The sequence below is a fragment of the Daphnia pulicaria genome, chromosome 7 (assembly GCF_021234035.1).
Source record: "Daphnia pulicaria isolate SC F1-1A chromosome 7, SC_F0-13Bv2, whole genome shotgun sequence".
Lineage (NCBI taxonomy): Eukaryota > Metazoa > Arthropoda > Branchiopoda > Diplostraca > Daphniidae > Daphnia > Daphnia pulicaria.
This window is the reverse complement of record NC_060919.1, coordinates 6310472-6325141: the sequence shown is the minus strand read 5'-3', so window position 1 is coordinate 6325141 and position 14670 is coordinate 6310472. Positions and strand designations below refer to the sequence as shown.

At 42.3% G+C, this 14670-nt stretch overlaps 3 protein-coding genes across 6 annotated transcripts; 2 read left to right on the top strand and 1 right to left on the bottom strand.

Annotated features, from left to right (window-relative positions):
- The first annotated feature begins 1562 nt into the window (after positions 1-1562).
- LOC124351152 lies at positions 1563-4511 on the top strand. 2 transcript variants are annotated; one of them, XM_046801914.1, is made up of 4 exons: positions 1564-2076; positions 2215-2287; positions 3611-3913; positions 4112-4511. In XM_046801914.1, exons 3-4 carry the CDS (start codon positions 3687-3689, stop codon positions 4485-4487), a joined length of 603 nt encoding a protein of 200 aa, XP_046657870.1. In that variant the 5' UTR covers positions 1564-2076; positions 2215-2287; positions 3611-3686; the 3' UTR covers positions 4488-4511. The 2 variants fall into 2 exon arrangements, with proteins under 2 accessions (XP_046657871.1, XP_046657870.1); XM_046801915.1 differs by lacking the exon at positions 2215-2287 and having other exon boundaries at positions 1563-2076.
- Positions 4512-4824: 313 nt separating this feature from the next.
- LOC124351149 (serine/threonine-protein kinase greatwall-like) lies at positions 4825-7554 on the bottom strand. Its single transcript, XM_046801911.1, has 8 exons — positions 7365-7554; positions 7180-7280; positions 7030-7121; positions 6849-6970; positions 6673-6779; positions 6203-6596; positions 5593-6122; positions 4825-5493 (listed from the first exon to the last, which is right to left on the bottom strand). Exons 1-8 carry the CDS (start codon positions 7436-7438, stop codon positions 5288-5290), a joined length of 1626 nt encoding a protein of 541 aa, XP_046657867.1. The 5' UTR covers positions 7439-7554; the 3' UTR covers positions 4825-5287.
- Positions 7555-8504: 950 nt separating this feature from the next.
- LOC124351147 (alkaline phosphatase-like) lies at positions 8505-14082 on the top strand. Of its 3 annotated transcripts, none has more exons than XM_046801908.1 (10): positions 8505-8678; positions 8744-8848; positions 8922-9037; positions 9108-9281; positions 9359-9550; positions 9613-9805; positions 9873-10007; positions 13090-13281; positions 13438-13563; positions 13669-14082. In XM_046801908.1, the coding sequence occupies exons 1-10, from the start codon at positions 8507-8509 to the stop codon at positions 13956-13958; spliced, it is 1695 nt and encodes a 564-aa protein (XP_046657864.1). In that variant the 5' UTR covers positions 8505-8506; the 3' UTR covers positions 13959-14082. The 3 variants fall into 3 exon arrangements, with proteins under 3 accessions (XP_046657864.1, XP_046657866.1, XP_046657865.1); XM_046801910.1 differs by lacking the exons at positions 13090-13281; positions 13438-13563; positions 13669-14082 and adding exons at positions 10077-10268; positions 10344-10472; positions 10544-10966; XM_046801909.1 differs by lacking the exons at positions 8505-8678; positions 8744-8848; positions 8922-9037; ... (2 more) ...; positions 9613-9805; positions 9873-10007 and adding exons at positions 11340-11609; positions 11682-11786; positions 11863-11978; ... (2 more) ...; positions 12580-12772; positions 12873-13007.
- The last annotated feature ends 588 nt before the right edge of the window (positions 14083-14670 follow it).

Here is a 14670-nt window from a genome sequence, read left to right as displayed (position 1 = left end):
TTATCAGAGCGTGAGTTAAGCCAGGTCCGGCATTTGTCGTTCGCCCGCCCCTTTCGCCCACTGAAGAACGTGATGACGCACTCGCCGATAGGTGAAAACTTTTTATACCGAGTCGTGAGCAACCTTAACGCTGTTTCAAATCCAATTTTTTAGTTTTTTTTTGTTTTGTGTGAGTTCGGCGGGCACGTCAATATCGAACGGAAATCCCATTACATTATCCCCATTGTTGTGTGTATACATTATGACCAAGATAGTCTAGTGTAACTATACCAACAAGGTTTCTTTGGTTTCTTCAACTTATTTTTTCGACGAATGACCGCAGTTCTAAAGCGAAAAAAGAACTGATTTTTTTCTTTTTTGTTCTGCTTTAGGCCCATTAACAATTTTATTCACGCTAGTCGAAAGAACGTGTATAACTCAAAAGCAGCCCCACAAAATTTGCACGAGACCGTATTGTACACCCATGACGTGTTTTATAATAAAGTGAAAGGTTGGCAACAAACTCAACGACAGTCAGCTAATGTTTTTAAGGCAGTGTCACGATCTGGTTCCCGTTTCTTTCTTTTTTTTTCACCGATTCATCATTCACGTGATATGGGCGTGGAGGGAAAAAATGAAAACAAAAAGCAAAAATCTCTTGGAGGAGAAAAAGTTAAAAAATAAGAAAATAACCGTTTTGCGCTGACAACTGTCAACTTTTTCTCGCATCGCTTTTACCGCATCGGAAATCTAAAAATGCCGGGAATCTCTTATTATGTAAATGTCAAGGGCAATATCTCCTCCGTCTGTGTTATTATTATTATAGCGCGGCTGCGCATCGTGGAAAATAATAAAAGTTTGGACGACAAGAATGCGTTTGGCTTGTTGTTGTTCCATCTAAATCTGATGATTCGATTTCGTCTAAAGAATAGATTAAATCCTACACACACACACACACTCCTCCGGGGCAAATATTTCTTCATTTGTATATTTATGTTGTGCCTACTGCTGCTGATGCAGCTGTGTGGTTTAAAGGAGAGAGACCCATTCAGCCGCTGCTGATGCTGGCCCCCACGTATATTTGGTTATTCCAACGTGTGGGCAAATAAAGCGGAAATACACCTGACCTTCTGCCCACAACTTGTGATGAGACGGATCATTTTTCAAAGCTGCAAAAAACCCCTCGAGATATTTTGGTCCGTGAGTTGGAAAAATACAAAAAGAAATCAAAGTCCATTTCAAGATGAAAGAAAAAACACACAAAAATGGCAAATTCTTTTGTAGAAAACAAAACGTAGTCGAACGGAAATGCAATCAGCGACAAGTCGGACTCTCCCGCGGTACTACTCCCCAACTACTCAAGCGGTAAACACAGTACTCATTCGGCGAAAGCACACGGATGGCGTAAGGACAGTGTTTTTGATCAGCAGTTCGTTTTCGGGGAAAATCCGAAACTGCTTTTCTATTTTGTTATTTTTCTTGAAAAACAACAATTTTGTTTTCTTCTTCTTCCAGCTAACCTCGAGGGGAGGGTATATATTTTTACGTGGGTGTAGGTGTGTGTGTGTGTGGTTGTTGACGAGTGTTTCATGCCCCGAAGGCGGGTATATATGTATAAGAAGAAGAAGAAGGAAAAAGAAGGTAGATATATTATAGCCAATGCGCCAGCAGTTGTTGTTGAAGAAAGAAACCGAAGGGGGGAGAGAAGAAAGAGAGGAAGGGAAGAACGTGATCTCCTCCAGGCCTCCAACAGACAGCGGGCAACACTCGCACGAACGCCGCGCTCGTAGGCGGTTCGTTCGTAACCTTCGTTCGCGCATACACAATTATCAAAAAAACGACCTGCTGCTGCTGCTGTTCCTGCTGTTTAGTGAATTTTGTTTTGTTTTCCTTCTCCTCGAATCATTTTTCGTGCGGAAGGAAAAAATTCCGAGAGAGAGAGAGAGAGAGAGAGAAAAAGAAAAAGTTATTGATTGAAATCGGTCAAAGTTGATATACTACCTGGATTATTCCACGTTTTTCCAACGGGGAAAAAATAAACAGCTCACAACTGCGCGCGGGGCCAACACCTTTAAATTGGGATTCCAGACACTGAAAGTAAGTTCATATTTCTCGGCTTATTTCCTCCGGATGCACTCTTTGAGAAAAGAAAAAAAAAGGGAATAGATTTTTTAGCATATCAGTTTACACAGCAACGAAAATAAGAAGAGATATTTCTCCAACTGTTGTGTATAGGAATTGGATACCAAACAAAAGAGACCTATGCCCTCGTCGTTTTTCTCTGTGTGGAATATCATAAGGACAGCAGGTTAGTTCGTTTTTTTGTGTGTGTGTGTGAGCCAGCAGGCGTTCAAGGGGGGTGGGAGGAAAGGTGAACGCTTGAATTCATCACGAAACTGGCTGGATAAGCTGCTGCATATAGGCGGCCGTTTCGTGCGGGTGCATATCCACGTAGTACACGCCTGTGCATCTTAAATAACCTTGAAGAGAGAGTCTTTGTCACGATGCTCTTTTCTTCGTTAGACTCGCTCACGCGGGCTCGTTATCTTTCGTTTCGCTTGTACATTTTTTCTCTCTTCTTCTTCTACGCTTTTTCGGGGGGGGGGGGGGGGCTGTGTACAGCAACCATAAGGCGAATGAAATATACACAAGCGCACCGGTTAAGTCCCTTTTTTTTCTTACTAGTACCTTAATACCTGGTTTTTTGAGCTGTCATTTTGTTTGTCGTGGCTCAACTGGGTCGACATTGCGAAACTATTTTGCGTCAGCAGACAGGAAATATTATAAGGCTTTCCTTTCATCTCGCGATAATAATCTCTCTCTCTCTCTCTTTATTCTTTATTATTTATCTATACGTATTTATCATTTTCTCTTTCTTTTTCCTGAATTTTCATTTTTTGGAGGCTTAAATCCACTTAAATCGTCGATTTCCTGACATTTATTGTGTCGCACTCGGTTGACTCATATTGTTTGTTTCTGGCACTTGGTACATTTCTTTATTTTTCTCGTTCCGTACCGACGCTCTGGTGAACTTGCCTTTTAAAAACAAAAATCGGCTTGAAGTTTCTTCACGGTTTTCTTACATCCCTTTTCTTTTCTTTATTCCGACGAAAGAAATTTCGTCTTTTTTCGATTAAACGTCAAATCGCCCCATCGTTTACATTATAATACCGGTTTTCTCTTCACAATAATAAATTCAAACTGTTTCTAAATTTTTTTCAAAGAGCGATGGTATTATTGTGAGAGTATAGCTGAGAAAAAAGGGGGGGAAAGGCTAAAATAAGAATCTCAGCTGTAATGCATAATGACTCGGAGCATTCTCAGCAGCAGCCGCGACGGCCCGATGAGGTCCAGCTGCGTTGGAAAATGGGAAAGTTCTTTTTTTTTTCTTTTTCAAAAAGCCCACCCTGTTTCAAAGTCATAAAAGAAAACGAAAATGACTCAAACCCAGATACTACTAACTACTGGATCCAATAGAGAGAGATGGTTGTATAGGGAGGGGCGTTTTGTTATTTCAACATCACTACTACCATAGGGCCAAATAGTTGAGAGAACTTAAATCTCTAGCTGGTCGTCTTCGTTATTTTGGCTTCCTGCTGTTTCAAAATAGCTGTCCCTTTTTTCCGTTCAGATTAGCAGTCACACACACAGCAGAGTCGCGCAGATTGGACAATAACAGCTGCACCCATCGGGGGATTTAAAAAGCCATGGTAAATACCTCTAGTGCCATGTCGTCGGAGCGAGCTATCCCAGACCTGTGGGATGTGTTCGGATCGCGGGGAGGAAACGGCCTGGCCGTCCGGCGCAATTCCTGGCAGAAGATGCAGAAGCAGCTGAGCGAGGACGAGCGGACCGTCACGGAACTGTTCAACGATCTTCACGTTCACGCCGATCTGCCACCCGAGAACAATCCTACCAAACACAAAAACGCCAGGTGAGAGAGACATCACAAAAGAAATAAACAAACATTCAAAATTCTATTGATAAAAAGTCTAAATAGTCTTTTTTAATAATAATCCCCTGAAAATTTTTCTTTTCGTTTCGTTTTACCGTGCGTTAAATCTTCTTTGCCCACTCCCGCGGATGACTGCGGTATTTTTTCCTTCCTCCACCTTTGGGTACACCTATTCAGCAACCATCGCAACAAAACCAACGAGTACAATGAGCGTAATAACATTAGCAACAACCAACAGCAGCAGCAGTCGAACAATAACTGGGAGCACATTGAAAAGCACCTGTCCATGAAGAAGACGATCCGCAAGAAGATGATGCGCGATTTGCAGCAGGCATTCATCGACGGCCAGGAGCCGCCCGACGCGGCCCAAAAGTGGGACAACGTTCAACTGGACGCACACAAAGCCGGCATCGAACCCAATTTGCTCGACATGTTGAAAGAGAAGAAAAGCGAACAGCCAGCGCCCGTATTACAATCGAATAACCCGCCGCCCAAGAAGCCCGGATTCTGGAAGAAGTTGACCATGAGGAAAAGCAGCAGTAGCAAACGGTGATTTCATTCCTATATAATTTAAAAACAACAACCACCCACCATTAAAAAAAGAAAAATTTAAAAAACAGAAAAAAGTTACGAAAAAACGAACAAAAAAATAAGAAGATAAAACGTTAAGTTGCTAGCAATTTTGAAATTCAAAGGATGAATGATTCCAATCATCAATTAGAGGTCGCTATTATACATAAATTTACATAACCTGGAAACTAAAGTGACGACGAGGACAACTTGGTGGCCTATTCTAATTTTACACGTGTCCATAAACTCTCCTCCTCCTACACCCTTCTATATAAAAAGAGAAAAAAAAAAAGAATTTCCATTATTATCCTTTTGTTCCACTCTCTGACGTCCTTCGTTAATTTTTCCTCCCTTCTCTCTTCTTTATTGCGTCGTTCCCTGTGATACACACTGCGTTCTTTTTTTTTCTGTTTTTCGCCTTACCACACACATGCAGATTTTCACTTACAGTATGTATTCTTATTATTTTTTTTTTTCTGTTTGTTTTAAAAAATGTGGAAGAGTGTAGACACACATACACAAACGAAAAAACAAAAAAAAATATTTGGTAATCTTTCGTGTTTTTTGTTTGGTTTCCTTTTTGTTCGCTTCGTGCTGCACATACATAGATATTTATACTCCCTTCACACACAAACACACAGAGAGAGAGAGACGACGAGATGATTGCCGGGTAAAGGGGTTAAAGTAAAAGAAAGAAAATGAAAGCTAAAGGATAAATTTTTGTTGGTTAAAAGTGCTAAACACTCTTGAGAGAGAAGCAGAAGCGCTTTGTCTGTCTGCCCTTCAAAAGTCGGTCTGTGAAACGCGCAGATTTTGCAGACAGTTGCGAGCCTGGAAATAAGTGGTGTCTGTGTGATCCTTGGGCTGTGGCATGAACGGAGCATCCGCATTCAAGATTTCCTGGGTCCAAGACAGGTGGTCAAACAGCGGTAGAGTGCGCAACTGGGACCCGTCGGCCCGCTCGGTGGGATCCAGTGTTAAAAGGGCTTCTAAAATAAATAGCCAACGGAACCACAAATAAAAGATTCAGATTATCAGATCGAAAATAGCCCAACTGTCGTTACAGATCCCCTCCAGGGTCAACGTACCAATCGCTTCTCGGGCAGCGGAACTGAGGCAATCGTCGTCCTCGGGCGGCCATTCGATATTTCGTTCCAGGATGTTGTTGAAAATTTTATCCGGTGTCTCGTCGTTGAAGGGGGGACCGCCCAACAAGAATTCGTAGAGGCAAATGCCCAGTGACCACCAATCGACGGCCGGTCCGTGGGGTTTCTTCCGTAAGAGTTCGGGTGCCAAATAGTCGGGCGTGCCCAGAACGCAGCCTTCGTTTTGGCTGCCGTATTGACTGATATCGGCCGTCGACTCGCAGACGGACGGACTGCTGAACGTCACCACCGCTCCTCTCCTTCTTTTACCACGTTTCATTAGACGTGGAGTCCTAAACGGAGTCTTCACATCAGCGTCAAGTCGGGAGGTGCTGGGGCCTGGTACAGGACTTTTGAACGGCGCCGGATGGGATTGCAGCTGAGCCCGACTCAGTTGACTGATGGGAGTCGAGTTAATTCTCAAGCTGGGCGGACTGAAGTTTCTTGACTTGCTAGTCGCCGACGAACTGGACCTGTTTGTTCAATGTAACAAGGCAAAAATCTTTAGTAAAAAAGATAAAAAGCAAAAGTGATGGATTGTAGTCGTTTGTACCTGAGGTCACAGTCCTCGGTTAAATTGGCAAAGTGGAAAATTTCTGTTAAACCGGTTCTTGGAATTTTGAACTGGACTTGACTTTCAGGTTCTTCAGAGTCGACATCGTGTTTCCGCTTTAGGGAAGTAAAAGAGTCGCTGTTCCTGGGAGGACTGACTCCGATCGAGAAATCAAGGTTCAGATCGAGAGTGAAGGAATTTTCTTTATATGCTTCGTGATCGCGCATGATTTCAGGCGTGTTGAAGACGGGCGACTGTCCCCTGTCGGCGCAAGGGGACATTCCGCTCTTGAACGACAAATGAGACGTCAGTGAAAGCAATTGTCCAGGGGTTCTCACCATGTGGTAATCATTCTTGTTCACTACTGGCGAAAGCAGGTCCGATATGTTCAAGTCTAACGCCCATAAAAACGAGATTGGCGTTCATAATTAATATACAAAGAAATAACTTTCACAAGTAAACCACGTTACCTCTGCCGATATGGACGCGACTCAAACCGAAATCAGTCAATTTGACATGGCCTTTATCTGACAGCAGCATGTTGTCTGGTTTCACATCACGATGAATGATGCCATGCCTAGGGGAACATAGAAAGTTTTGATATAAAAGATGTAAACAAGAATGGTGTAACACAGGGGCAATGTACTTGTGCAAATATTCCAAGGCTAGAGCAACTTCTGTTGTGTAAAATGTAGCCATCTTTTCATCAAAATAGCCCATTTCACTCAGCAAGGACTTGAGATCGCCACCAATCATGTACTCCATGACCTAGTTTAAGAAACTGCTGTAAATCACACTATATATGAAAATGCATACAAATCACTCACCATGTAAATGTTGGAAGAATTTTGGAGGCAATAAAACAGCTGCACACAGAATGGACTCTTTGAGATGGCCAATGCATTCCTCTCTCTGATGACTGGGAAGAAATGATTCATAGAGCAAAGCAGTCGCAAATCATGGGAAATTCAAGTTACCTTGCGAAGCCATATTGCGGTGAACAATGTCAGATTTGTTCAAGACCTTGATGGCGTAAATGCTGTCAGGATTTTGCTTCTTACATCCCAGAAATACCTTCCTATCGTCCGAAATTCATGTGAAAAACACAAGAAAGCGTCCCGTCAAACCTCTGCATTTCACAAATAACACATGGTGCACTTACCCGAATGCTCCACGACTGATGGGCTTCAACACACAAAAATCCTCGATATCTGGACCTTTAAGATCTGTTGCCATCTTGAAGAGATTTTTACTTGATTTTTCGGAAGTGTTTTCGTCAACGTGAGGTTACGTCTTCCATTCGAATTTGAATCTTCTCAACGGCTTCAGACTGCAGAATAAGCAGACGAACGCCACCGAAAATTGCGACGCAATTGAGCTCTAGCGGTCGTATGAAGCACTATATATCTTTTCAATTGACAGATGGCGTTGTCGACATGGCGCCACAAATTTTCACTCTTCGATCAGTTCGATGAGCAACTCCCTTAACTGATTAGATTGGAATGGTGAAATGTAAATCAAGTTAGCCGTCACACACACACACACACACATTTTATGAACAAAAAAATTTGGGGGATTGTGTAGACAAATACAGGTATACATTGCATACCACCGAAAATACTTGGCTTCAGAAAGGTTGAAGAAAACGGTATTGTGATCCAAGAATTCAAACAAATAAAAATATTCTTTGTTTATCCCATATAACAAGCGGCTTAGAGATGGATCTGGCTTGCGATAGTATAAATACAGTCCAAGGTCTATATGCCGAGAAACAGTGGGGGGTTCTTGATAATCTCCTGTGCTCAAAACAACAACCCAAACTCATGGGGATGTACAAACGATACGACTTCCAACGGTCGTCGACGTTTCTATAATATCAAACGGCATTCAAGATATATAGATCAAGGTAGTTGGGGCTGTCGTAGCAACCTCGAAAGAGACTTTGATGAGACTATGATTGGGGTTATCCGGTGCGGGTATCGAGCGATACGTGAACCAAACGATCCGAATGGCTGCCTGGGACAAGTTCATATTCCGATGCGCACGACACTCTCGATAAACAACGTCAAGTGAATTTACGAACCGATTATAACATCATCGTCTGATCGACATAAATACGCATAAACTACGCCTTTTTTTATTGTATGCACTTGATAAGTCTAAATCCCCTATCAAGCGGATTGCGGAATGGCTTATTTGGTTTGTCCGTTGTTATATATTTATAACTAGGTAGATTATGATGACGTGGGTTGCATCAGACAAATATTGAAAGCCCATAAATATCCCAAACGGGGGTGAACACGAATGGCACAATTCGTCGACTCAGAGGCAAGAATGATGTACTCGTCCAAGATGATTTTGTTGGCGGTGGTGCTGGCCTTGTTAGGTGTCGCTCACGGAGATGGGCAGCATCGTGACAACACCGCTCGAGCTGCTGCTCGAGCTGCCGCTAAAAGCAACCGAGCTGTAACCGAAGGTAGAATTTTGAATTCTTATTTCTTTTTTGCAACAAATCTATAGAAATGTTGTTCTATTTTACAGACGCTGCGTATTGGAATCAACTTGGCCAGCAACTACTTCTCGACGAGCTGGGCAAACAGCGCATCAACAGCCAGGCTAAAAACATCATCTTCTTTCTCGGCGATGGTCCGTATCATTTAATTTAATCATTCATGTTCTTCACAATTGAAATAAACTAACCGTCTATAACGTAATGAAGGTATGTCAATTTCGACCGTGACGGCCGCACGAATCTACAAGGGACAAAAGGCCGGCAAGACAGGCGAAGAGGAACAGCTCACGTTCGACCGCTTCCCTTACACCGCACTCTCCAGAGTAATATTATTATAGATTCTGTTAATAATATCAAATGGCATTTAAGTCATTAAAACTTTTGCTTTTTTAGACTTACTGTACGGATGCCCAAGTTGCTGACTCGGCTTGCACGGCCACCGCTTACTTGACTGGCGTCAAGACGGACACGGACACGATAGGAATCGACGCCAATGTCGAATTCAATAACTGCACGACACAACTCGATCCCGCTTTTCACGTCGACTCGGTCATGGCTTGGGCCCAGGTATTTTTCAAATAGTGGTCTCAATTTGAAATTTGGTAAATGTTAATATAATCATTATTTTTTAAATGTGAATAAAGGCTGCCAACAAAGCCACTGGTATCGTGACGACGACAAGAGTCACTCACGCCACACCAGCTGGCACCTACGCTCACGTGGCCAACCGTGACTGGGAGGATGACTACGCTCAGTCATTCGACGGTGTCGACTCGACCATTTGTGATGACATCGCCGAACAGCTCGTCCTCAGCAGTCCGGGCAAAAATTTCAAAGTAATTCGCTTCTTTGATTAATTGGAATCAAGCCGATTTTAACAGTGATTTGTGTTTGAAAGGTCATTTTGGGAGGTGGTCGGGCTTACTTCACTCCGAGGACGATGACGGATATTGAGACGGGAGCGGCTGGCCGTCGCCGTGATGGTCAAGATCTGATCGGCCAGTGGGTTTCCGATCACCCCACTGGCAAATACATTACATCCCGCGACGAATTGGTCAATTTAGATGTGGCCGGAACTGACAGTGTTATGGGTTAGTTATATTGCAATTTTTGTGCTTTGAATCGATTACAATTTTGTGGAATTGTTTTGAAATTTAGGTTTGTTCAGTCCAGCTCACATGGAATACTTCTTGGAATCGAGCGCGGCCAATAATCCGACACTGGAGGAGATGACTCGGACAGCCATTCAAATGTTGCAGAAAGACGCCAACGGTTACGTCCTTCTTGTCGAAGGTCCGTTTGCATAACAACATTTAAATTTAACCACGACGAAATCATAAATTTTTAATCAAATTTTTTAAGGTGGAAGAATCGATCAGGCCCATCACGACGGACGTGCTAAATTAGCCCTCGAGGAGGCGTTCCAGTTCGATCTGGCCGTTTCGGCTGCGCTGAATCTGACGAACCCTGCCGACACTCTGATCATCGTCACGGCGGATCATTCTCACACTATGACCATCAATGGTTACCCCGTTCGTGGCAACGATATTCTAGGTATTTATGTGTGCCACTAACCGTCACTAATAATTACGTTATTAATTGCTTTTGAAAATTAAAATTGACACTTAGGGTTGGTCGGATATTTGGCCAGTGATCTTAAACCATACTCGACCCTCAGTTATGCCAATGGACCTGGCTCCATTAACGGTTACGGTGTTGCTGGAGGATCGCGCGTTGATTTGACCGACGTTGATACCAGTAATAATTCGTACAATTCTTTGCCATCATCGCGCCATGAGTATTATTTTACATTTAATGTTTTATTTCAGCCGCCGATTCATTCCTGCAACCTGCGCTGGTTCCTCTGGCATCCGAATCTCACGGTGGTGATGACGTCGCTATTTTCGCTCTCGGCCCACAGGCTTACCTCTTCCAGGGTGTCTACGAACAGAATTACATCGCCCACGTCATGGGTTACGCCGCTTGTATCGGCCCCGGAGTCAAATTCTGCGACGTCTCCAGGAAATCGTATTAATTTAAAAATCTGTCGTCATAACCGGAGTTGCAAATGACACTACCATATGATGTAAACTACATGTCCTTATGAAGAAATAGAGAATGCAAGAAAATACCAATTTTGTCTCAGATTTTTCTTTGCGAAATGTAATACTGAAAATCAACTAGAACTATTTTATTTTTCTTAACTACTGTAGTTTGAATTCTCCGGCCCAAATAAAATTCCATACACTATACCCAACAATATATAGTCTATATTTGTGGGTTATGGCTACCATAACAATAATACTTCTGACCTTAAGAATGATAGACAGTAGCAGGCCTGTATAGGATTTTATTATCAAATAGTACCGGTCCTTGCATCAGTTTATAGATAAGAACGAAGTTTGGAAGGTCCTATAACCGGATTGTAATTTCTGTCAACAACATGCGGGTAATAAAAATTGTCAAGACAGATCTCACCTTCGTTTTGTGCAAGTTGACTTTTGACTCCTTATCTTGTTTGATAAGAATGAACGAGGTAACCTCATGATCAAATGATCTCTGTGAGCCGAGCGACAAGCTGCTGATGAAACTGAGCGAAGGTTATAATTAATCATTTTCAATATACAAGGTGTGTTTGGAGTGTATATGTGCTCATGAGGAGTGAAATATACACTACCGTGTCCTCGGAGCTTTCATTCACTGTCAGAATTTCCTACTGAACGGGATCCAGATCACAGCCAAAAATGAAGTTGAGAAATATCACTTCAGCCAGTTCCTTCCTGCTTTTGCTCTTGGTTGTAGTGCAGATGGAAGTTAGTGGTGCCGACGAGTATCACAGGGTTCCACTTCACACGGCCAGATCGAAAAATCAACAAAATCGCGCTGAGAAAGAAGGTAAAGTAGAACCAACCAGGATCATTTTTGTATCGATTAGTAAATTATTTTCTATCTTTGCAATTACAACAGACGCTGCGTATTGGAAGGGCACAGCCCAGGCTCTGCTTCAAGAAGAATTGAACAAGAAACCCATCGATGCGCAAGCCAAGAATATTATTTTCTTCTTAGGAGATGGTTCGTTCATTTTTAAAATTCCACTCCAGTAATTTTAGAAATTCAAATTTATTTTATTTTTTTGTCATCAATTAAGGTATGTCTATTGCGACCGTCACGGCCGCCCGGATTTATAAAGGGCAGAAAGCCGGGAAGACGGGCGAAGAGGAACAACTCACTTTTGACCGATTTCCTTACACAGCTCTTTCAAGGGTATTATGAGCCTCATATCTTAAATAAAGCAATCAATATAATCAAATGATAATCATTTTATCGCAAAAGACGTACTGCACGGACGCACAAGTAGCTGATTCGGCTTGCTCGGCCACGGCATACTTATGCGGTGTCAAGACGGACATTGACACCATAGGACTGGACTCGAATGTCATTTACAAGAATTGCTCAACGCAAAATGATCAGGCTAATCAAGTCAGCTCAATCATGGCCTGGGCCCAGGTAGACACAGCCTTATATACTCCTCCTCCCCCCCCCCTGTTATCTTATACATTAAACTTTAAATTGTGAATTATTTGACTCAAAGGCCGCTAATAAAGGAACGGGCATCGTGACGACGACAAAAGTCACTCACGCCACTCCATCCGGGACGTACGCTCACGTCGCTAATCGAGACTGGGAAGATGACAAAGCCCAGTCTGCTGACGGTGTGGATACAACTACTTGTGATGATATCGCCGAACAGCTTGTCCGAAATAACCCCGGCAAAAATTTTAAAGTAAGAAATCTGAAATTTGATGAAGAAAGTTTCATTATTCCGATTGATTAATTAATTAATTACTTTTTTATTTGTAAAAAGGTGATTATGGGTGGTGGTCGCGCTTACTTCACACCGGAAGCAGTCTTAGATCCAGAGACGGGAGCAGCTGGCCGTCGCCTTGATGGGGTAAATCTAATCGACGAATGGAAAACGGCACACCCCAACGGAGCGTATGTAACTAACATTGACGAATTGAACAATGTAGCTGTGGCCACAACTGATAGCCTTCTGGGTGAGTCGTGCGCAATAGAAATAATAACTGAACATTATATACTACAAGATATTTAGGCGACTAATAATTCAATTTTATTTGGTGTACTGAAATCTCATAGGTTTGTTCAGTCCGGCTCACATGGACTACTTCCTGGAATCGAGCACGGCCAAAAACCCTACACTGGAAGAGATGACTCGAACAGCTATTCAAATGTTGAAGAAAGAGGCCAACGGCTACGTCCTTCTTGTTGAAGGTTTGTCGCTTATTTACCATATTTGAAATCTTATAACAAAGTTTTCTCACCAGCGAAATTCTGACTACTTGTAATATTTCAGGCGGAAGGATCGATCAAGCTCATCACGACGGACGCGCTAAATTAGCCCTTGAGGAGACCATTCAGTTCGACCTGGCTGTCGCCGCTGCCTTGAATATGACGAGCAGACAGGACACTTTGATTATCGTGACGGCCGATCACTCACATACAATGACCATTAACGGCTATCCTGAACGTGGCAACAATCTGTTGGGTAACATCACATGATAAGCCACGCACTACTTTGATTGGTTCCTCATGGAATCAAATAGACTTCAAGTGTCAATCATATTAGATCAAAACTATTGACTGGCGTTGACAAGTTGCACCTTAGCAATACAGTTGAATGAATGAGGTTATTCCATTTTAGGTTTGTCTGGAGATATGGGCGATGATGAAAAGCCGTACACCACTCTTTCTTATGCTAACGGCCCAGGTTACCCTACGACATTTGATGAGAATGGCACACGTATCGATTTAACCAACGTTGACACAAGTATAATAAATTACTAAATATGGCTTCAATATCCAATTTTTTTTTTAATTATGACTATTCTTATGATTCTTTCATGTCGATTACATCATTTTTAAAATCGACTAGCTGCTGATGAATATCTACAACCGTCAGCTGTGCCGATTTATTCGGAGACCCACGGTGGTGACGATGTGGCCATTTTTGCGATCGGTCCCCAGGCCCACCTTTTCCAGGGTGTCTACGAGCAACATTACATCGCCCATGTGATGGCCTACGCGGCTTGCGTTGGAGACGGTCTCAAATATTGCGATGCCAAAGAATCCTCCTCCTCCAGTCGCCCAATCGTTGTACCTTACGTGTTGATTGCCGAATTCATTATGGTTTGGTTCGCAGGTCAATTCTTGTTCCGTTCTTAATATAATTTAATATGTTAGGCAAATAGTTGTTCGTCACAGTTTGCCTTCCCAAGTTTTGAAGCGCACCTGAAATTTGTAATTTGTTTAAGAATTTAGTTTCAAATCTAACAAACCAAAATTTAAAGAATTACCATGTCTACCTATAATTATTAAAGGGTGCGTTGCACTATGACGGAATCGCAGTAGTAAAAAGGCGCTTAAGTATCGTACTATAGTAATTTGTATCACTAGTAAAATTGAAAATGGCTACAGTGTATCACTAGTAAAACGTATCTCAAATAATACCGTTCGGTAGAAAATCAAAATTTTCTAAATAATTTATTTATTTCATACCAACAAATGGTCAATAGTAAATTGTTTCATAATTATTTTTCAAAATTTCGTGTGAAAAGGGAAAGTGATACAGTAGTATTTTGTAATATAACGACAACGTCTCGTTAGTAACAGGCATCAACAGTAACACCCCCTATGATCCAGTATGATATTCACGGCTTCGCCGTGATGATCCCGAATGTAAATTTCACGGCTTCGCCGTGGATGATACCGAATTTAATTTCACGGCTTCGCCGTGGATAATAATAAAATTATGTTCACGGCTTCGCCGTGATTGATAATAACTTGACGTTCACGGCTTCGCCGTGGATGATAATAATATGATGTTCACGGCTTCGCCGTGATTGTGATTCGGGAGTTACCAATTTTATAACCTAAC